The 24,456-nt window shown below is 40.2% G+C and overlaps 1 protein-coding gene across 1 annotated transcript in view; it reads left to right on the forward strand.

Moving 5' to 3' along the window:
• Nucleotides 1-4: 4 nt before the first annotated feature.
• ADAMTS5 (ADAM metallopeptidase with thrombospondin type 1 motif, 5) overlaps nucleotides 5-24,456 on the forward strand; it is a gene marked incomplete at its 5' end in the record, with an annotated part of 39,816 nt that continues 15,364 nt past the window's right edge. The window contains 2 exons of the mRNA XM_010142856.1: nucleotides 5-292; nucleotides 11,660-11,792. Coding sequence (XP_010141158.1) covers nucleotides 5-292; nucleotides 11,660-11,792 — 421 coding nt within the window. The remainder of the gene's footprint in view (nucleotides 293-11,659; nucleotides 11,793-24,456) is intronic.

A 24,456-nucleotide genomic window follows, 5' to 3' on the forward strand; every position in this document is an offset into this window, starting at 1 on the left:
GCTGCTGGTGGCCGATGCCTCCATGGTCCGCAAGTACGGGAAGGGGCTGCAGCACTACCTGCTGACCTTGGCCTCCATCGCTTCTCGACTCTACGCCCACGCCAGCCTGGAGAACCACGTCCGGCTGGCAGTGGTGAAGGTGGTGGCCCTGGGGGAGAAGGATAAGGGGCTGGAGGTCGACAGGAACGCCGCCACCACCCTCAAGAACTTCTGCAAATGGCAGCACCAGCACAACCGCCTCGACGATGACCACGACGAGCACTATGACGCTGCCATCCTCTTCACCCGTGAGGTAGGCATCACCCTGACTGACAGCGACATGGCGTCCCTGGAACAATGTGTTGTGGGGTTGTTGGGTTGCAAGAAGGCCAGCCTGGCAGCCTTCCAGCCACACTGACCACTCTGCCTGGTGGTTGCCTCACACTCACACCTTCAGCCTTTCCGTTGTGTTGGTCTGCATCTCCAGGATGGGCACCTACCTGCCCAGCTACTGGAGATGGATGGGGGGGGTTCAAAACCCAACAAATTGTGTATTTGTTTGTGTGTGCCCCCTCCCCTGCAAGGTCATCCCCACTGGTGGTACACAGTCATTTGTGTCAGCTTGGTGCTGGGACTTCTACCAAGGTGGGGAGGTGTCAATTTCCCTGATCAGAGGACTCGGCTGAGGCCACCTAACTTATCTCTGCTTGAGAGATGATGTTGTTTTATCTTTCCCAGTGAGATGTTTCACGCAGAGCCTCTCATACTGGGCAGGTGGTCCTGGCAAAAAGGGCTGATAGCGCTCCGTAGCCTAAATGAGTCCCCAAACAAACCTGCTTCTGAAAATGGTGGAGAACACCTTAAAAGTACACGTGACTTCCTTGTTGAGTGCGTTGAGATTCTATTTCCAGCAAGGCTAACTCTGCTGCACTGGAAGCCAGCAGTCCTTGTGGTTCAAGGGTAGGACGTAAATACAAACCGCAGGTAAACAAAGCTGCAGAAGTTGAGTGAGTTAGGCTGGTGGTAAGGGGATGCAGCCTCTTTCTCATTCCCCAAGTGAAAAATGGGTTTCCTGATCAACTGCAGGGCAGATCTGTCCGGTATTACCCATGCAGTGCTGCGCCTTCCTCCTTGCCCGGTTGTTAATTGCATGGCCAGGGGTCGTTAAGGGACATTGCTCTAGTAGACATGTGGCTGAGTTTATGCAATGAAGTTCTTCTGTAAGAATATCCCTTCAGCGGTTTGGGTTTGGTGTTTTCTTTTTTTCCCTTCTCCAAGTATGAAAAAAATAACTGCATGACTTTCCATTCCTTTGAGTTCTTCTGCTTTTCTACATCATAGGAGCCTGCCAAAAAGGATGCTTTGGATGGTTTGTGGAAGGAGTTGCTCCAGAAGCAGGAAAAAAAGTGCCTGGCTTGCTTTTATAGCTGTAAATAGTTGAAACATTAGGTTCTGTGTCAGTCAGGCATCACTTGTGTAGCAGGAGCCCTTTTTTAGCAGTTTAAAGCCCATTGGTCCAGTTTGCAAGCTTTCATTTTTTTTTATCGTTATAACCTGAATGAAAGCAGGCTACCTAGTCTGGGTCAGAATCCTCTTGCTTTTTGCTATAAACGTCCTTTCTAATGGCTTATTAATTAAGCCTGGGCCAGAATCCATCACTTTCACCAAAGAGTGTCTTTCTCTGCCAGTATTTCCATTTATTTCCACAGGATTTATTACAATTCAGAAACTCTTAGGGTCTGTGATCCTTAACATCGGTTATCAAGTTAATTTAGACCGAGCTAGGATGTGAATTTAAAGTGCACTTGCTTTACGGATGCTTATCTGTAGCGCTTTGCATGGGTGCTCTCCTGCCAGAATAAGAGTGTGCTGCTAACCAGTAATCCATTTTCAAAGTCCTGAGCAATGCGTCTGCATAGTAAGTAGTACCTAAAGTAAATGAAATGTCACAGTTCCTGTGGTCTTCTTCCAGTCTTACGGTGCAAATATTGCTTGCACTGTTACTTAGGGATGTAAATGCTTTGCAAGAGAAGAGCACAGGCTTCTGTGTTCTCGTTTATATTTTAACACGTTTAATTATGGGATTAGCTCCTCAGTGCAATTCAGCGTAACGTAATCTGCTTTAATGGTTGGCTGTGTGCACATCCATTGTTTGGCATTACATTTCAGTATTTGACTCCATAAGAACAAGGCCGTAGTTTCTTTCTACATGTGTTCATGATGTTCTTTGCAGGGGGTGGGTGTGAGTCCACACGATTTTTATATGCTTACACTTGACGTGTCAACATGAATCTATTTGCTCCTCTTGGAATGCAAACATGAAAAGAGTTAAAGGATGAAAAAGCAGAAGAGATGTTTCCCGGAGGAATGAACCCCACTTTGAACTAAAGAGAGATTTTTTCCAGTTTAGCTTTTCAATGAGAGTGGCAGCAATTGGCAGGAGGATCCAACTTTTACAACTATGTTTTGAATGTGTGAAGTACGTTGCTTAGCTACTTAGACGCCAAGCCGTGGCTGCATGTTTTCATGGGCTCTGAATACCGTCATGCTAATTTTTAAACATCCAGATGTCTTTTTGTAAATGGCTTGTTTTTTAGGCATGGGGTAAATGTGTGAGGTACATTTTCCATCTTTGTTTACTAACTGAGGCCACCTTGAACTTTGTGTCTCTGTGTCAACAGAATAATATTTGCAAATCATTTGTCAGCTGAACACGTGTCCTCAGCTGTATGTAACTGTTTATGCGTAGTTAGAATCTAAATTATGCATGCCTTTTGCCATACAAGTCTCTAATATAATAAATATCTTCATTCTGGAGTGACATTTACTTGGCTGTTATTTTTGACACCAAAAGAGGCTCTCTGAAAAGATAGTAGATTTCCTTGACTTCCTTATAAAGGAAGAATCCTGTCAGAATTCAGCATCATCGCTTCCTCCTCTTCTGTTGTCATTACTTGTTTAAAGATAAATTTATAACCTTTGATAGATGAAGGGTGTTCTGGCAGCTCTCCCTTATTATGAAATTAGTACTGGCAGTTCAAATTACCTTCATCATCATTGTTCATACTAGGAATTGCCTCCCTTGCAAAAAGATTTTTAGAAGGAGATTTACTAGTTCTGGATTAAAACATCCACTCACTTTCAGTCATAGTTTGATAACTTGATAAGGACTTTAAAGCAATTGTGCTGCAGAGCATAGTCAATAGTAAGTAAATGCAAACATGGGTTCGGTTTTGGGTGATACAGGCAACACATTACAGCTGTTTTAAGGCTCTATATTGCTTATTAGTGGTGGCAGGACTCTCTATTAGCTGCAGTGAATCCTATATTTACTCTGTAACTGCAAGGAAAATGGTGACTTGTCTGGTCATTATTATCACCGAGTAGGAGACTGTGAAAACCTTCAGTGGGCACAGAAATTATTTATCACTAAACATTTCAGAAACTTAGCTGGGTTCCACAGTGGTTATTTAAATTCCCAAAATTGAGTAAAGAGAAGTATATTTTCCCAGTGTTCTCAACCTCTCATTCTGACCCACAATGGCCAGTATCAAGCCTGACAGAGGTCTCACTTGTCAGTACCAAAAGGTGATAATTTTCTAATAAATTCCGTGAGAGCTCTCATTAAGGCAGCTTGGCCTTAACAACCTTACGGAATATTTGGGTCCCCTGCTGTTCAACTATTTTGTGGTTGAGTCCTTGACAGCAGCTGTAAATTTTTGGGCCACATGCATCCTCAGAGCATCCCCTGTGGAATATGGTGATGCAAGGATTTGATCATCTGGTGGCCAGGTGAATCCTCCACCTCATGCAGCAGGAGAGCAGCAGCTGTGTGGTGGGAAGGAGGAAGAGCTAGTAAAGCCCTCTTCCCCTCCAGATCAAATTGCTTTGTTCTCCATGGCAGTGAAGTCAACAGCAAATTTAGAATTTAGTCTGTTTCAGGCTTGCTTATTGTGAACAGTTCTTAGAAGCTGGAAACAGGTTATCTTCAGGTTTTTATGGGTGCCACAAAATACTTGCCAGATTACTTGTAACAGTAGGAAAACATATTATCCATGACTTGCAAACTGCACTTGAACTCGGGCTGCTCTTTTCCGAGGTCTAGCCTACTCTGCAATTATCCTCTAGTATTCATCCAATCTATTTCATTAGTGACCCTTAGTTAAATTTCAAGTGAACTACTGAATGCATTTGGACAAAATCCAGTTCCTTTCCTTTCCCCCCAATTCTGAATCATGTGAAAATTAAAATAGATATTTCTCACAGGCAACAAGAGAAAGAAAAAATACTTTCCTAAGTGCTTGTTAGCATCATCTGTGATAGTACCATCATGCCTGGCTCGAACAGAAAGTTCCTATTAGAGCCAAAGGCCGCCGTCCTGCCTTTTTCCACACAGTAATTATATGGGTCTTGTGTGTATGATTTGGTTTAACTGTCAGTCTGACAGTGCTGTTGAAATTCAACAGCAAGCTTTGAATCATCTCAGCTCTATAGATGATAATTTCATAGCATGGAGCACATGCTTTCTTTGGCTCTAGTTCCTTCTTTTTATCTTTTCCATATTATCATCTTCACACAATTATTATCCCATATTAGTAAAACAGGTCCCTGTACCAATGGTCAATAGAATATATTTCACAAATGTTTATTATTATTACTCTGAAGAAATTATAATATGATGTGTCTACCAGTTTTGTAGTATTTTCACGCTTTTTTGTTGCAAATCTAATACATTTATAGATAATGCCTCTGGGGGAAATAAAGTGGGACATAACTTGTGCAGGAGAAGTAGTATGATTCACACGAATCTACAGAGATGGCATGGAGTTTCCCCGCAGAGGAATTATGGGTTAGGCAAATTAGGTAGCACATTTTTCCTTGTTCACTGATCACCAGTTTCATGACTGAATCTTAGTTCGCCCTTACCCTTCCCATGCGGAGTCTGAAAGCTTTATGTGCATTTTGCCATATTTTTAAATAATCTGTGGTTTGTGTAAGTGCTGCATTTTCATTATGTGCTTTAGGAAAAAAGTTTTGTTAATATGTACATTCAGAGCTTAAAAGCTTAATCCAGTGCAGTCTCTGTTTCGAATAGTTTATTGCAGAGTGCCCTGGGGTGATGAGTGCCTAGGGTCCCCACACTGTATAAGGGGAGAGTAAGAACATGCCTAAATATCCAGTCTGGTGAGGAGGTAGTTGCTGAAGCCGGCAAATGTTGCCCTAAAGTTTGCCCAGCAGAGCATCACCCATACACATTGGGTTTTCTTGAATTTCACCTTGCCTAGAATTCAGAAAGACAGCTCTGTACATTTGAGCTTCTAATGCCCTAAACTCAGTCCTGAATTTAGGACTCAGAGTAAGATGACCTCAAGTTGAACTACTGGAGGAAAATAGGTGACTTCCATTTTGTTCAGTATGGCAGCTATTACCACTCCTGTTTTTCCAGAAAGGTAACTAGGTTTTGATCTTTCCTCTCAAAATATGGCCATGGGAGGACAAAGCGGTAGCCCAGTGAGGCTGATGGGAGTCCTTCCTCAGTTCAGAGTGATGGTCAGACCCTCTCTCTGATTCCCTAACCTGGACATTCCCGTGAACGAGAACCACCAGTGTCTCAGGCAGAGGACTTTTCGCAGCATTCTTCCTCCAGGGCAGCCTTCCACCATTTCGGCTTGTAAAGTCTCTCCTTTTAGGTGTCATAGTATCAGTTGAGGGATAAAATAGATGATTCCCTAATTACCTTCTTGACCAGTTGGCCCATATTTTCAATACCTTTTGTGGTCTTTTGTCTTAGGTCTGGTGCTCCTTTTGACTTCCAGACATCATGCACTGCTTGAGCGATACCTGTAATACTCTCTGTTTGGGTGAACCTTAGTTTCCTCCATGTGTGCCTTTCTGCATTGCTGTGACATTAATAAACTTTCACCCACTTTGCAGAGCAGAGCGCGGGAGGGTGGATGCATGGATTCTGAATACTGCCTGAGCCACCTTCCCTTCACAGGTGGGAACGCTGCTGCAGGAAGTCGGAAAGTCATGTTTAATTCCTTCCTCTGCTTGAGGGATTTTAGGTCGGTATCGCCCACCTCCCAGGAGAGGTCTTTAACCGGTAGGTTGTAAGCTGTTCCAGGTGTTAAGGAAACTTTCCACCCCCTTGACCAAAGCTATGTCACTGTTTAGCAAGTAATTTAAGATTCATATGGTGAGAAGGAGAGAAATTGTGACCTGAAGCCACTGACTGGAGCGTACTCTTAATGCAAGGCAGTCTGGGTTCCCAAAGCACAGAGAGAAGACTGTTTCTGTAATTTACCAAAGGACTGTTCAGTGTAACACCCAGAAGCAGGCTGAGGAACAGGGACCAAAAATTAGGTCCCTTCACCAAGCACCATAACCACTAACTGGAGTCTGGGCTAGAGAAGCTTTTGACACATGGTCTGCAACAAGGAGCACAACTCCCTGCACACACAAACACGCGCAGACCTTCATTGTAGAACATGATCTGGTGTAGACCATAGGGCGCCCTCCTAAGAAAGCTTCAAAATGTCCTCATTCCTCAAAAGAATTTGAAGCTGGATCACCTTCTTATTGGGCGAAGGCTTTAACTGAGGAGCCACAGTAAGGAAATGAGAAAAGCAAGTGAACAAGCACACTGGGATGTAAAAGCCATTAGCTGTGCTTTAAAAGAAGGCGATCTTCAGCTGTACCTGATAGAAAGCCTATTCCTGTTGGTTTCCAATACATCTGATCTGAGAATGTCTGTAGGGTTAGCTTCCATCAGGGGAAAAGATGGACAAACATTAAGCATCTCAACCCCTCAGCTGCTCACGACTGTAAAACTGCGACGCTCTGGGGCCCATCAGGTCACAAACTGCAAGCACTGTGAAGGGGAGATAACTCAAAGACATGGGGACATGTGAGCCAGTTTTGTTGTTCTGCCCTTACATTCCACCAAACTGTCTGCGTTGGTGCTTAAATCCTGTTTTGGACCCAGTCCACAGGCTCTGGTCTAATGTCAGGTTTCACTAAACAGTATATTCTTGGTTTTAGGCCTACTGCACAAGTCAAAGAATTTTGGGTAAAATAAATCAACTGCTCCAAGCAGGGTGCCACAACAATGCCACGTATACATGGCAAACAGCCAGCTGCTCTTGATGTTCTTATGGATGCCAAGAAAACTTGGCCTTTAATCTGTCTAATTAACTACTAGTCTTATGATGCACAGCTGTTTTCCTAAGTCATTCCTTTGCCAAAGCTTAAGTCTTAAGATCTGTTGCCTCCTGTGTAGCAAATGCATTTCCTAGTCCTTTTTCTATTTTGAAACTAGCGTGATGCAGATCAAGGACGAGACTCTGCATTCTTCTTTAGAAGTATCAAGAAACACTTGTTCTTCGAAGCTTCTGCTGCTATTTGGAGGCAATTACATGAGTATACGGATCTGAATAAGCACTTAACTTTATAAATAGAAGCCACACACCAGAGGGAAATAATCACTGGAAACTGATTTTAAGTGTCATGTGAATCTCTGCTTTCTTAGTGCTTTAGCTGGAGTATGAAAAGTTCAGGAGACCCACACAGATTTTTTAGATTTAATCATTGCATCAGGGCCTAATTATAACTTAAAAAAATATTTTCAAGGGAGGTAAAAACTTTTCATGGACTCTCAGAAGCTTTTCTTCATAAAAGACTGCTTAGGAAAACTAAAAATATGGCTATTGATGCTGGTAGCAAATAATCCATGGCTGGTACAGCTACAGGAGGTTTCAGTCAAAAGAAATTTTGCCATAAAGATTTAAATCAGTGCAAGTGTAAACAGGCGTGATTTTCAACAACATCACTCAAAATTGTGTGTTTGGGAAGGACCACATAGCTAGGGAGTGGTGAGTTGATCTGATATTAAACTTTTCAGAATGTCTCAGAGATGCCACTTGATAGTCTTCAATTATGAATATAGTGTATTTTATGTGGTGCTTTGAATAGAAATATATTAAAGTTCAAATCATGAAGAGCCAAGAGAAATAAAGACAAAATGAGACTATGAGTTGAGAGCATAATGGAGCAGTAATCTGCCAAAGTGGTTATTGACAATGTCAGCATTAGCTTAAAAATGCATCCTCACGTATTCATGGAGGACTGAAGTCTGCAGTGAAAACCAGAGGGCTCAGCACGCGCTCTCTGTTCAAAGCGAGGCCAACGCATGCCCTGTTCTAGCAGCAGAAGGGCGACCTGTAGACATTCCTCCCCAGTAACAGTTTCATACTAAGCTAACAGCAGAAAATATTTTCTGTCCTTGTTTCCAAGATCCTTCACAAGCCTCCTCCACCACCTGGGATTTGGTAGGCAGCTCAGAGCTCCCCACACTGCCTTGCTTAGACTGCTGGGCAGGCAGAGTGTCTGTGGTCATGGAGCTGACTGAAGGCAATGGGGCTTTACTGCATCGCTGTCTGCTGCTTCCTGACCTCAGGGCGCTCGCTCTTCTCCTTTACAGGGATGGTTGGTCCCACTCCATCTGAGGATAGCTGTTTTCCAGCTGTCCGTGGGGTGTTGGAGCTAGGTGATTTTTACAGATAAACAATTTTCAGAATCACTTATTTTCTGCAGTGGGATTTCCTAGGAGCAACCTTTAACAAATGCAGTTAAAAGTCATTTTATCTGACACAAAGTTATTTCATAAAGAACGCACAAAGCCCGCTTTGTTTTGTTTAGCCAATTGTTATGCTAATAAGCACTGCCTAGAAATTTACTACTGGGATCCTGAGGTTTGTGGGTATGTGTCACATTCTGGGAAATGATGGAAATGGAGGAACAGCGGTTTAGTGAAGTTTTGGAATTTCTGGGGGAAACACGAGTGTGCAATGTGATCTGATGTCAGTAACACGTAACACACGAAAAGTAACCAAACATTACTACTCTGTTAGTGCTTGCATATGCACATAGCTGATGGTTTTGATGTCTAATGAAGGTGTCATTACACAGTCTTGTGATAGTTTTCGAAATTTTGAGGGTGGAATTACTAACTAGCCAAGAGTCAGAAGGGCTGCTTACAGTCCCTGCTGTAATTTTCCATGCTCCACTCACCCCATCAGAAGTAACTCTAAAGAAGTTTATGAGATTGCCTGCTTAGAAAAATTGTATTCTTTTAATTATACTTATGTCATCAAATCCAGAGAATCATTGTGAGGTCTGGGTGTAGTTTTGAAGCCGTATCACTGGCATAGCTGCTTCTTGCATGCAAACAGAAATCAATCATGCATTGGCATAAGATATCTGTGTGCTGATCTAATTGTGCCCGCATTGGGACCAGTGCTGTTTTAAGTATCTATGTAATTATGACACTCAAATACAAGCAAAGACCAAATGACACAGAATTTGCATGCAGAGACAAGGCCTAAATTAATGCATTTTTGTTTAGGGACTCTGGTAGCGCACGGTGAACGGTTGGTCTCAATCTTAAAGGTCTCTTCCAACCAGATGATTCTGTGATTCTGTGATTATTGGCACTGTCGACCTAAGAACAATTTAGACTTCCTCCAGTAAGCTGCTTTCTGTCGTATTTATGTGCTTTTTGATACTTGTGTTAGAATTTCAGTTCAACTGTTTGTGTGGATTCAGTTCAAACTGCACTATTATAAAAGTATCTTGCTTCCTATAGAGCTTACGCTTATTTACTTTGATTATATTACCATGAAAAGTTTTTTTTATTGGTGCTACACACAGGCATTTTTTCTGAGTTCTGTTACTCCTGCTGCTGTAGGTAAACCACTTACAGATACATTTACATAGTTTCCTCTATGTAAAATATAACCTTAGACTGAAAGGGCCAGATTCAGAAGTGATACATAAAGGTCTAAATGGTTATGAACCCAGGAAAAAGTAATAGGAATTCAAGGATTTTATCTTCCTTATTGCATAAACCCCAGGTGTTTGATGCTATAGTAGCATGACCTCATGTAGGGCCTCTTCCAACATTGGTCTAGAGATGCTGAAAATGATACGAAGTTTATTTGCCTAAATAAAAAAATTGCACTTCTTTTAAAGTACTTGAAAACGGGCATCCTTATTCTGTACCTTCCCATAACCCATGCAGAGACAGAAGCAAAGTTTGAGAGGATAATTGGATGTCAAGGGTGGCAGCCAGTGGGGTTAGAGAGAAAATTGCGTGCATATTGTCTGCATTACCACAGAATGGAAGTTTTTCTTAAATCATGCATTATACCTGTGAAAATTTGAGAACTGAAGTACTTCTGAACTTTATTCCTTCTTTTTCTTGTAGGGCTGTTTTTTTCATTGGTGCTGCGGCATTTAAATCCTGACATTAAGTAGCACCAAGAGTGCGCTAACTGAAAAGAGTTCCCAGACACCTGGAAGGCAAAAGTGATCCCCAAATTCTTGCTTCATATATGTAATACTGCTATGTAAATTTAGCTTGAAAATTTCTTTATTTCATCTTGGGGGAAAAAAAATACACTTTTTTTTTTTCTTAAAGAAATGCTCTGTTACAGAATCTACAAACTCTGTGTTTTTCTTAGACTTCAGTGGGATTCGAATCCTGTGCCTTTTCAAGCTTGTCTAAATTTGAAACTATCATTATCAGGGAGCATGGTTGACCTAAAGCCTCATACAGGATGTCTGTTATTCAGATGGATTAATTATGAAAGGCTTCATAATTATAAAAGGAGATCTGAAGGGAAGAAGAAAGTCTTGAAAATGAAAGAGAAAAGGGTAGTTTTTGATCATTTTGATAATAACGTTTGATAATACTGTCATGCTTTGAAAATTCCACTTTCATTCAACCACAATGCAATGTGAAAGTGTTGCAAATAGCATGGTACCTACTTTTCCTTCTCAACCAAAAAGCCATATATACATACATTCAAACTAGTATTCTTCCCTCTGCTTCAGCAGAAGCACCGAAAAGTTGCTGCTGCTGATTAAAACATTATGTCTGACCAAATTTGCCATTATCATTATCATCCTAGAGTGGAAAAAAAAAAACAAACAACCAAACTAATCTCACCTGCATGGTTTTTGGAGACACCCCATATCTGCAAGTAGGAAATGTGATGGAGTCGTTGCACTAGTAAGACTAGGAGTGAAGGCATTTTGCGCTGTCGTATTACTGACTTTTTAAACAACCTCTGAGAATTGCTTAAATACTTAGTATACTGGGTAGTATATTATTAATCATCGTACTACCTCACTGATATGACGTGGGGTTTAATATATAACAATCTGATTTCTTTAAGTGCAAGTATAAGACTTGCCTTCAGAAAAGAAAGGTGGTCTCTGGTTCAAGGACCGGTAGAGTCTGAAGATTTCTCTCTGTGCCTTGGTTCTCCTTCTGTAAATAAAGAGAGTATTCTATTTTTATTGTCAAAGAAGAAATGTTTGTACAGCATGTATTTTGAGTACCTAACTCAAAATGCAGAAATACAAATTTAACTAACAAAAATTAATTACAGACCATATCCAAATCCTGTTAAAGACAATGAAAATACTGCCACTGACTTTACCGGGGTGGTATTGAGTCATTGTGATTTTCAACTCCATTGACATCTTTAGGTGGAAGCTTATATTGATGTTTTTATCTGGGTTCTGCACTTTGCAAAGGGCTGGTAACTTTAACCTGTTGTTACCTATGGGTGTAAAAATTTATTTTAATGATTTTTTTTTTCCCCTTCCTGGTCAGGATTTATGTGGGCATCATTCATGTGATACTCTGGGAATGGCAGACGTTGGGACCATATGCTCTCCCGAGCGCAGCTGTGCAGTGATTGAAGATGACGGCCTCCACGCAGCTTTTACGGTGGCTCACGAAATTGGTATGCAGTGCCTTTTCTGTTCGCTTGCCAAATCAAACACTTGGAACAGCTGCATTAGTAACCAAAATACTTCGCAATTAATTCCAGATTTCCCCTGGTCCAGATAGTCACTTGGGGATTAAGACTGTATACATATGCACTTCAGGGTTAACTAATAAGGGATCAGAAGGCAAGTGAAGGCGCACAGTAGGTGTTTCCTTTCTGACAGTGTCATTTCTAAGCAGTAGTCAAAGTGCAAATTCAAAGGCTGCAGCTACTGTCCAAAGATGTCAGTACTTGGCCCTTCTGAGAAAGCATTTGGCCATCTACTGTAATTTGCATGCATGCACAGTGGAAAATAACAACTTTCTGAACTACTTGCATGCCCTATTGTTACACCAGTTTTGCTTGGGTCAAAATATTACCTGCAGAGAAAGGCTTTTGTGGGAAAAAAACCCAAATTCTATTCTGTTTCTAAGTGGATGGAAATTCCACTTTTATGGTAAAATATGGTACTAATGTGAAGTAAGTGAAATAGTATTTAGGTGACAAAGGTTTGGTCAAAAAGACTATTTGACATGGTTTCAATTTCCACCTCAGTGGACAGCAATTTAATGTGGGAGCCTCACATATACTCTTCGGAAGGATTTAAGCTCAAATTAGTGAGAGAAGAAAATTCATATTCTGGAATATTACATCTGTCAGATATATTCCTTCAGAGACACTGATGCCATCTTGACTATTTTCGATTTACTGATGTTTTGTGAGCTGTGTTCACTGGAAATAGGTTCAGTATGAAGGCTATTCGCTTTGGTGAGTGAACAGCAGTTTAAAAGTGGGGAACATTCTTGGAAGAAAATAACAAGGAAAGGAGAGCTTTCAGAGAGAGCCAATTGCTGAATTGCCTTGAACCTCATGCCAAACCAAAGTAAACTTTGCTTTGGGAGTATCACTGCAGTAGTTCGATTTTCAAGTAGCTAGCAGGTAGAGCCCAAGAGTTGTGTGCCTTGTATATACATCTGGCTCAGCAACCGGAGGTCACCAAGTATGAAAAAGCTGCTGGCATGTCACTGACCTGACCTTTCAGCAATTAGTGAACAGAACCTTACTGCTCTGACAGTACTACAAAGAAATTCAATCAGTACTGACTGGAGAGGGATCATGTGTTGCATGAAAACGTATAACGTTGTGGCAGAATGAGTCCCCAGAACAGAAATTTTGTTTTAATAAACAGGAATATAATTATAAAAGGAAAAGTCCTCTGAAATCACTAATTCAGTGTATTTGGAGGTAATTACAGCAATACAGCAAATACAACTTCACATCAGATGATTTTAGTGGCATCACACTTGGGGGCTCTGAAGCTACTGACCCGTCACAAACCTGGTCTACAAATGGAACAAGTAGGTAGATTGGCAAACTTAGTCTATCATTCAAAGGCCAGTCTGCTCGAGGGACAGCTTATATCTTCTTGCATCCAGAAGTGATGCTTACTGCTGAAGGTTAGTGGGTCTTGGTGAGGTTGGATGAGGGACCTTCTTGTGATGCCAGTGTTGATCTACCTGGTGCATGAACAGGTGAGTAATGTGTCCCAACTACCATTTTATCTGCGATAAAAACATGTTTAGATTAATTAAAAATGGAAGAACATAGACTAGTAAAGATAGGGATGAGCAGTAAATATGCATATTATTTCCTTGAATTCCACACAAAGAAAATGTCAAAAGAAGTTAATTATTTTTAGTGATCTAGAAGCACAGTTTTGAAAAAGATCCATGTTCATACCTAGACGTTTACAGAAATCTGTAGAAGTTATAATTTTCAATGTAAAAAAGGCATGAATTGAAACGAATAAATAAGTATCCTAATGGACCAAAAAAAGTCTAGTTTGAGGTTATTTAAAATAACATCCCCTTTTTTTCTCCTCACCATAAGATTTTAAGTAAGGGGGAGTGTCAAGTCACAGAGTGATCTTTGTGTGTGTGGCCTGAAGTGGGAGAAGTTGAGAAGAGAACACAGCTAAAATTGCTCGAGTACTTACATTAAATTAGAGGTCAAAAAAGTATGAAAAATAAAAGTGTGGCATGGATACCCTTTAGTTAAGCACTTTTGGGGAAAACCTTGCTTATTTGGGGACCAGATTTCTTCCTGCAATTCTGAAGTCTTAAAGTTCCCGCTGTCCTCTGGGTAGGATGTAGCTTTAATTTTACAGTGGCTTCATTATTCTGTGGAATTCACCTGGCAACATAGGAGACGTCCTGCAAGACAGAGGGGATGCTGAGGGCTCTAAGCCTAAGACGCTCCATTCTGTCAGTAGGAAGAGCAAGGTGAGCCGCTAAGTCGATCAGAGTCACCCTCTGCAGGTTTTTTAAATAATCCTGCTGCGTGTGCATGGGTAGCAGATGCAGCATCGTTAAAATAGACTCAGTCCGGATAACAGCCATGTGTCCTCACTTTGACTTCCAAAGGGATCCAAATGATCTTGTTTCCTCTCTGAAGGATCCACGAGCATTTCTGAGGATCAGATTCCTTCTCTGGAAGGCAACCAAAGTAAACGGAACTGCAGGTCAACCAAACAGGACGATGCACAGCCCGGGGGCTCAAGTTGGATATGTGCATAAGAAGCCAGAAAGCATCCTGCTGCATAGGAAGCATGCCACTTCTGTTGCTAGAGTTTCTACTATATTACGTCTTAGATGTTTCTTTCAGATAAAAATAGATGGATTTTGACCAGTGGTTTTGGGGAGAGAGAGTATGTATGAGCAACAGTAATAGGCAAAATCTCCGAAGAGCTCTAAACAAGAATACGGAAAGAGACAAATGCAATCAAATTTTTAGCAGAACTGATTAGCTGACAATAAGAGATGGAGATCCATATATAAAGATTGACAAGGTAGAACCTGAATCTTATCTTACTTGCATGAAGGAGAATCAAGAATAATTTGTCTCCAATGTCAAATGCAGAAAATGAGGATAATGTAACAAAAGGAGAAGGAAACCATGTAACTTTGAGTGTGATAATTCAGTTTCTCTTTGGAATAAAGGGAAGGAGTACTAATACCATAAATGTTATTTTTAAATTATAGCCTGTCAAGACATCTGGCAACTAACGCTAAATCCATATATGGGTATTTTCTAGCAGGGGACATGCTGCAATCAGTTTGGACAGCAGTAGCTTTGCTGACACAAAAATAGTCTTCTGGATTCATGCCTGAAATAATCACTTAAGCTCCATGTTGTCATACGGATGTCTTCTCTGACTTTAAGCAACAACTTCAGCTATGCCTCCATAGCTTTGCAGGGATATCTCAGCTAGCTTAGGCACGGTAGTAGACATTTTCCAAGTCTTTGTTCATCAGCCTGTTGTCTGTAAAGGAATGATGTTCTTCACAGAGGCATCTAGAGAAGAGCTTTGAAGAACCTATGATCGCTCATAATCTTAACATTTATTTAATGTTTTTCATAGGTCAGCACTAGCATAAAATAACTAGATTCTCAGTCTAATACTCTGGGGTTTTGGGTTGGAGATCTGTTGCTTTTACAGTGTTGAACTGTAAGCCAACCTGTTCATCCCTTGAGGATAAGCATGGTCCAACATCATCAACAGACACAGTCAATCAATTTGAAGTTGTGTTTAACATCTCTTGCAACATTGTATGTCCCATACATGACAATTCCTTGTTTAGTAGCTCGGTGTTGCTTTTTGTGATGCAGTCATGGTAAAAAGTTTCAGCTGACTTTGGCTCCTCCTATGCTGGAGTCCTGCATGCCTCGGTACAGGCAGCCCACCATCCTAAAGGGTTTGCCTTCTAGAAGAACAAAATTAGAAAAGTTCAAGAGAAAATAAGGGGAGCTACTGCTCATTTTATCAATAGGTGATTTCCCAAAATCGCACAGGAAGTCTTAAGGAAAGCCCAGGATGAAACTTGTCACTTGAGTTTTGATCTAGTCCTTAAACACAAAAGCATCCTTTCTGCAGTCTTTAAGCAGGCAAAACTCAAATTTTGTTCACTGAGAGTTACCTGGGACTAATAATTTAAATTATATGTATCTTTATTCTTTCCATCAACTTGAATAGCTTTTTTTTTTTTTTTTTTTTTTTTTTTTTTTTTTTTTTTTTTTTTTGAGAGGAGGTACAAAGAAAGCACTGGCTTTTTGCTCACTGGTAATGTTCATTTGACCTTTTGCAAAGTTCCTGTTTCTCTGTTACACAGCCACACTGGCATGCTATTACTCCTTCTAACCTCCCGAGTAATATGGTTTACTGATGTTCTTTCCAAGTATTTATTTTTAGGATATAGCCTTAAAATTGCTACATGGAACTAATTAAACCTCTGTTCATTAGTTTTCTTTTATCTTTTACATGTGACTTTTGAGAAGGGAAGGCCAAAAGGGGGGATAAAAACAGTCTTCAAACACATTTAAAAAAATCATTGCGAAAATTTACTTAATAAATCATTCTCCATGTCCACCTGGGACAGCACAAGGGATAATGCCCTTAAATTGCAGCAAGGGAGATTTACTTTAAGCATTAGCCAAAATCATCTAACCAGAAGGACAGTGAAGGGCAGGAATGAATTACTTGGGGAGGCTGTGAAATCTCCATTACTGGAGGTTCGCAGGAGCTGGCTAGCTAAAACAGCTGTGGCTTAGGGGACGCTGATCCTACCCTGAGGTGAAGGGATGCATAAGACAGTTTTTCAAGGTCTTCCCCCAGCCTTATTTTCTATGGTTATGTGAAGTTACCACAAGTACCTCCACAGCTTAACTGTGTAACACCTAAAATCGTGGAACTGTACTGAAACTACAGTTTCAGTAGAGAAATGAGAAAATAAAATGAGAAAATATCGTGTTTAATACTAAATCATTTTCAGCATGCCATCATCCTGTGGCATCTGCCACCAGTGAGGACAAAAATATTGCAAGCACTGTCAGCAAAGTGCAATTGCTTTATCAGAGAGTATAATTATATGTAAAGAAGCCATTTTAGAAGTGAGATATCACTCCTGGGGTCCCTGCTCAGGTTGTTCATTGAAATACATCCAGATACCATTTTGCTGAATTCTGAATGGATTGAAGTTATTTATTCAGAGACGGAGCCTGTATTTGAGTTGTAGGCCTCTGTTGAAGGAGGGCCATGTCTACCATGTCTAACCAGTGTAACCTTTATAGCAAACTATTATTCTGACCCTTCTTCAGAAAAAAACCTGAAACCAAACCTAGTGTGTATGATATTTAAATGGTGGTCTTACTTTTGATATTCATAGAAGAGGCAAAAAACTCTCATACCGTATTTTACCACATGTGCTAATTTTCTTTATACTCAAAAATGACTAAACACAGTCATCTTTTCTACTGCTGAACATGTAGCCCTTTGATTTCAAGACTGTCAGGATGAAGCAGATAAAGACAAGCTTCAGTCTTGACAGGTACAAATCTTTTGTAGCCTTTCATTTCAAGGGCACAGAATTTCATAGGCACATGAAAAAATGGTGACGGTTGTCTGACTTTCGTAATGTATTCCATTCATGACAGATGTCGTTTAGGCAGATACCAGGTATTTGTAATTAGGAAGGCTTGTTTTCTTAAGACCACAAAAAAAGAGAGAGTACACTCTGAATGAGAGCAGTACACTCAGTACTTTGCTTTTCAGAGGTCTAATGAGTACACTCAGTCTTCCCTGATGACATACATCAGGGAAATTGCTTGATTCCTTCTCTTTGAACCATTTCGAAAGTTCTATCTAAACTTGCGCTTGCAAAAGCTGTTGAATTAAGCCCTCGTGAACATATTCCCTTTGGTTAAGAAAAAAGATAGGCAGTCAAAGCTAAGCCTTCACAAGAGGTGAAGAGTGGGGCAGAAAATTTAACTGATGCTTCAAAAAAGAAACATCAGCTGTACAAAAGGTTGTTGGTTAAAACTTTGGGTAAAAATTCTTGGCTTGCCCACAATATTTTGATTAACTGGTTATATGTAATATATAATTGTTCCACCTGCTCACACATGGTGCTTAAAGCAAACCTTTTTTAATGAAGCTGATAGAGTTTGTATGGAAGAGTGGAGAGGTGGAAGAGGGAAATTGGTATGATTTGGAAAAATTTGGAAAAATCGAATTCTCAGGTTCTGAATATGCTTGAGCTTTTCTTTATCTACCATGTACTTTTAAGTCAGAGTAGATTGGAATCTTTGCCTTCTTAACATCCATGAGGTGATTCTAACAGAGCAGTGAGGAGATGGAGGGCCAGGTTCTCAACCAGAGACTTAGGAAGTGGCTAATTCACAGCACTAGCTTTGCCCAAGTTTTCAGAGTTTTTCTCTGAAACCTCATGAAGAATTAGATTAAGCAAGCACTATGCTTTGAAAAGCTGCTACAGATCCTGAAACATTGTAGCTTAAAGCCAAATCTATAGAGTGAAATATTAGTGTCTCTGCAACCATAAAGTGATTGAGAATCGAACTATTTTGCTTAATGTTTCAGAATAATCATTACCAAAAATTAGTTTAGGGACATGGTTTAGTGGTGGACTTGGCAGTGTTAGGTTTACAGTTGGACTCGATGATCTTAAAGGACTTTTCCAACCTCAGTGATTTTATGTTTTATGACTCTAAAAGAAGACCACTTCAGCTGTGTATGCCCGAACCCCCACGTTCCAGATTGCACAGGAAAGTAGGGATTACTTTCCTCTTTGGCAGGTAAATACTACCAATATGATCATGTAGTTTTTGTGTGGAAAGTACTTGCAGAGGAAGGCAGAATTACCAAATAAACAGGCAGCAGGCAATGCAATTTTTTACGTTCTTGCACCGTGTGTACTCTCCCAGAGTTCATTTGTTTACTGTGACCTGCCATGAGTTATATTCTTTGTGAGTTGGACAGATGTGAAGTGGGTGTCACCATCTCCCACTTTTTCATTAATATTTATCTTTTACATGCCTCCTTAATTAGCATAGCAGATGTAGCATGGACCTCCAAGACCACATCTTTTTAATGGTTATTTGAGTCTATGTGGACATAGTGGTTTCCCATTGCCTAGTCCACATTGCCTGGACAAAATCTTGCCTGCAAATTGTTTGTCTGATGGGGGTGATGTATCTGTAATCTCCCACGGAAGTCTGTTACAACAAGCCATTTCAACAGAAGTTTGTTTTGTGTAAAGTCTGCAGGACTGGTGTATGAATGTCTGATTGTGGCTTTTTTTTTATGTCTGCTCCTGAAAATAAGCTACACTTCAGACTATTGTTTCATTCAATCTGAAGAACTCTTTTAAGCTAGAAATATTAAAAACTGCCTCTGGGCTGGATATTTAAAAGAGAGAGTGCTTTTTTTTTTTCTTTCATAAGTGATGGATAGCAGTCAAAGAAAAGAAAATTGGAAGGAAAGTTCAAGTATGAAGAAAAAGGAATAGCCAGTTTTACATTCTATGCATGTTTTTTGTAAGCTTGTGTAATTCAAAACACTTCTGTTTTATAAAAAAAAAACCAAAACCTATTAATCATTATTGCTTAGGTCTATCATTTCTAATGCAAAATTACCATGACTTTAAGAGGATTTCTGAGTGATATCAGTATGCAGTTCTTAATGAGGAGTCAAGTACTCGCGTAAGTTAGACAAACAGTACATGCAGAAAGAAATTATTTTCTTTTAAAAGAGTTATTTCACGAAGTCTTTGTTTAGCAAAGGAGAGAGCAAGAGGCTCTTGCAGAAGGTATGGGCTGATGATTGCACCAAGGAATGTTGAGCCAGGAGCTTCCTGAATCCTGATCCCATGAGAGCCCGTGACTCACTGGGTAACCTTGGGCAAATCACTTGACCTTCTTTTGTACCCCAGTCATCCCCTCTAAAAATTAGGTGAAAGGCATGACCTCACTGAAAAACACATGCTTCATCAGAGCTGAGCTTTCCTGAGAAAACAAATTACAATCCCTGCAGCATTTTTTGGCATGCTGTGTCACTTTGCATGTGTCCTGTGGTCAAATTCAGTACTTTGACATGCTGTTCTGTTCAAGTACTAGAGATCTGTGTATGTCCATAAATAAGGTTCTTGGAGTTTTTTTCCCAGAAGAGCCACCAAGATTTGTGTTTTAGCAAAAGATGGGTTTTACTTGCTGTGCATTAGGGACGCTTCTCATTCTCTTTATTCCTGTGCTTGAGAAAGCAGTGGAAAATAAATGAGATTAGAGTAATTTTTGCATGCTGTTCACTTAGAGAACCTCTGCAGAAAGCCTGGCAACATATTTTAAGAAAATTCAGAAATACCCACATTTCCATATTGCTTCCCAGCGCTCCTGGAGTGGAAATAGGTGCAGTGCAGTGTGCTTCACCGCACATCCAACGTATCTTTGATGAGCTTCTGATTTACCTGCAGAGCTCTTTGTGTCCTGATATTTAGAGATGATGTAAGTTTTAGCTGACTTGTCATAACTGCTTTGGAGTATTCCCAACTTATATTAGGAATAGGCATCCCTTTCCTACAAGGTGTAGGAATTCTTTTTTACTCCATTGGGTGAATTATGTCCTGTTGGGCTGTAATGGCCGTTAGACTTCAATAGCTGTTGTGACAGGGAAGCTTATGCAGTGCAAGGTCCACTGTCAGGAATGCAGAGTGCAAGCGAACTGGGTTCCAAGGGCTGATAACTGCTGTTGACTCCTTCATTTCTTGCTTCAGGATCTAAACAGACTGAACTGTGCCAAGAGCCTCTTGCAGATGATGTTCCAAAACATACTAGGGTCCAAAGGTTGCAGGTTGCTTTCACACTGCTTTCAACAGTTTACCGATGTAGTCACACTTTGTCTCATCTCAAGGGCAGAAGGAAGGCTATGAGGAAAGTCTTGACAGTTGTTTTAGGTGGTTGTTCTTTTCACTGTTTGGGAAGGAACCAACTTACAGGAAGGCTAGCTCCTCTTCGTTTCCATGAGGGTAAACCCTGCCTCCTGCCATCTGTTTCTTTTACCATTTTGTGCATTCCTACAGCATAACTTAACTAAACACCATCCTGCTGGTGAAATTCTATTATGTCATTTTCACTCAGTGGGAACTGTCAACACCAGTAAGATGCTTCATTAAGTAGAAAACATCAGATGATCTACTAACCCATTCTCAATCAGTAATCATTTTATGCAGCTGCTGGCAGCCTTTTTTTTTTTTTTTTTTTCAGTAGCCTGGTTTGAAATTCTTCTTAGTAGTGCAAAACAGTGTGGTGCTAAAATTTTAAAAGCCTTCTTTATAAGATTCATGTTCCTAAAGTCTTCACTTCTGCCCAAAGCTTTCTCTGGAATTATGCTTACATACACAATCACTTAAAGGATCATCTGTAATCTTTTCATTTTGGTTCTCATGAAAGGAAGCACCCCACCATAAAATGCCAGAAACAACACTAATGTCCTGAGCAATATGTGATAATGCCAGCATGTTCATGCACGTGAGGGGTGATGGTGGGGAGACTTTTCAAGTAGGAAGGGAAGTGCTAAACAGAGCATATCTTATTTAGGTACTATTTAGAGATTACAAATCTCTGTGATATTTTGAGTTCTGATTTTTTTTAATGAAATGCAAAAGCAGTTAAGAGTCATTGGAAGTTTGTCATTTGCTTTCCTCTGTTTTACATCTGGTCACAATGCCTTAAAAGGCAAAATTAGGATGGGCAAGATTAGAGATTTCAGTTGCAATAAGAGTTACATATTTTAGTTCCATAAAATTCTTTGAAAGTTGGGTTTGCAGTGTTTGTAAGTGTGCCTACAAAGTTAACTGACAAATTAGTACAGAGAGGTAGATTCTGTGTATTTAGTGCTATGAACAGCTATTACCTTTACTAACGTCACTGGTGGCTAATTTAGAAGCTCAAATACTGACTATCAGAATTACATATTTTGAAAATTAATTCACTACTTACTACTTTTTTCCCTGGTTTTTAAATTATTTTTGAAAAAATTCTAAAAAACAAGACAGATTCACAAATACTATGGGAACCCTCTCCTCCAAAAGACAAAGTCTGCCAAGTAAGTAGCTTAGTTCTCATCATGCATTAGAACAATGGCCTGATTTAATATGACAAAGTAGACACTGTTAATGAGGTTTGTCCTCAGTTCACCCTATTTATCACTGTAAAGTATAGAAGTTACGCTGCACTCTAATTAAAGGTGAAGCCAGTAGATTGACACTTTCCAGAAGATGACCCTGTTTCAGTTTCCTGTGCTTTTGCCAAAGCATTTGGGATAAAATGTTCTGTGCTGAATAGTTGCCTGAGAAGCATTTCATTTTATTTATTTACTCTGAAATTCTCCACAGAGACTGTCCAGCCATTTCTGAGAGGGGGACTAATTTGCAGTCTTATTATGGAAAATTTTTCATTCTCTCTGCTCAGTGAAGAGCTTGAAATTTGGCTGCAAGCTTTCTCATATCTGAAGGATTTTATTTTTTTGTCAATTTGAAGGAGGAAGAAGAAATGAAGAAAAAACAACTTCAGTCCACAGTTCAGCAGTGACATTCTCTGCAGAGTCAGTGTGTCTCTCAAGAGTTGAGAGGGAAGGAAACTACACCATCTGTAGTCAGGAAACCGGGAACAAGATAGAGCACAATATTCTCCCAGGCCTGCTCCAGGGGCAATCACGTTGCTTGGCTGTAGGATTTCTGCAGTTTGATACAGTCTGACAGTAAGTTTGTTGTTCTGACAGTGGGTAGCCCAAGCTGAGGTTGCTGACAGACTGCACTGCAGAAGGAGCCAGGGCTGAAAAACACGCATACAAAAGACAAAGAGGTCTTTCCAAAGGCAGGGCTGGTGCAAGGAAGATCTTAAGCACACAAAAGCTGTGTTAAAAGAGTGTCGTAGGTAGTAAAGAAACTCAGATGTCCAAGTTGCACATTCAGAAGCAATAGCGTTAATGGGCCTGCACGTATCTGCACTGTATTAAGTCTTTTATTATGAGCTCATGTGCGCTGTCTGTCATGTAGGATGAACAGAGTTACAAAAGGCAAAGTACAGTTATACAAGAGAGGGGTTCAGATAGAGAGCAAAGCTGTGTCTTAAATGCGCACAGTGTTGCAGAGTGGTATCAGAGGGTGTTAAGTTTAAGAAACTTAAATTCTGCCCTACAGGTCTGAATCTTTCGTATCACTGAGGTTTGTGTGGTTCTGAATGGTGCTATAAAATGTGGAGTACTCTGAAAGATTGACTTCTCCAATTGCCAATTTGCACCCAACTATTATTCATATCCTACGCTGAACAGGCATTTTGTGCCATGTGATGTCATTCAGCCAAATTTTTTAGAACAATTCTCCAACTTTTATTTAGTACCAAGTCTAAAGACTTAGAAATGAAAATCCTTTTCCACTGACAGCTTATTTCACAAGGTTATTGCACTGCAGCTTATTTCACAAGCATGCTGCAGTGAAGTAATTTCTTGCAATGATGTTACAGCTATGAGCAGCCTTGGGACATTAAATACAAAAGCATTCCTCCTGCAACCTTTAAGCATACAAGTTGTTTCAGAGAAGATTGCTATAGTGACACTTAGGTCTAACCACCATGGTATTGTCTTGATTGCTGGGCTAATTTTTTGCAAATATTTCTGTTTAATTGACTGGTAGTATATGCATATTCAAGTGCACTGATTCAAGTAAAATGTAAGAAACTGTCTGAATCCTGAACAGCTCCGCAAAGCGGAGTGTGTATGGTCCTGATTTAATCAGGAAGCTGCATGACGTATTGAGAGGTCCATCAATAAAAGCTAGAGGATAGGCCTGAAGCTCTCTCTGGTAAGTGTTTGCTTAAGTTAGCAGAACACTAGTAAAACATGCTACAAGGAGTTATTTAATGTCAGCAGAAGATAGTTCTGCTTATATTACTACTAGGCATGTGTTGGTTGAGGTTCATCAACCTGTCAGCTCTGCTCATAGTTCTCAGACATGATCTGTGACCTGGTGTCATTGAGTGCATTACCATGAATACAAGCGTAGAGATAACACTGTACAGAACAGCAGCCAAAAGTAACATAATCTTTGCATTTCCTGAAGAGGCTCCTTTGTAGGGCTTTGCCAAAGTCAGAGGTAGTCCTTATTGGCACAGCAGTTGCTGATTCATTAAACACTTAACCTGTGACACTTCCACAGAATTTGCTCTATAGGTTAGAAGTGATGCACTGATTATTTGGTTACTCTCTCTGTCAGAGAAATGCTTGAAATAATAATCTTATTAGTGAATTATTTTGCTCAGCACCGGTGTTTAGCTTAAATAAAACAAAGATATCGCCATCTCTTCAGAGCAAGTATTTATACAGTGCTATATCAGATTGAAACTTGACATGTACCTACTGATACTCAGCTGTGTCTCAGTGCAGAATAAAAATAGCAATACCTGGCCCATATATAACAGGTATTGCCAACGGAAAGTGGTTTCACCTATCAGAAAAAAAATAAGCCCGAATCTTGCATATAAACCACACCAGTAATTAGACATGCCTTTGGTATGAAACTTTGATTCATTATGTTTTTGCAGCTCTGTACTTGTGATACAGCATTGCAACAGCAATTACCAACAGCAGTAACAGGGAAAGGAGTATTAACACTCTAAAGTGTTAACCCAGGTTCCTTGAATAAATTCTAACTAGCATTTATAATACTATAGGGCCTTTTATTCAAATAGCGTCTGTATTTGAATGATGTTGGAAAATGTGTGTACATCAGGGAAA

The sequence above is a fragment of the Buceros rhinoceros genome, unplaced genomic scaffold, assembly GCF_000710305.1.
Source record: "Buceros rhinoceros silvestris isolate BGI_N320 unplaced genomic scaffold, ASM71030v1 scaffold19409, whole genome shotgun sequence".
NCBI lineage: Eukaryota > Metazoa > Chordata > Aves > Bucerotiformes > Bucerotidae > Buceros > Buceros rhinoceros.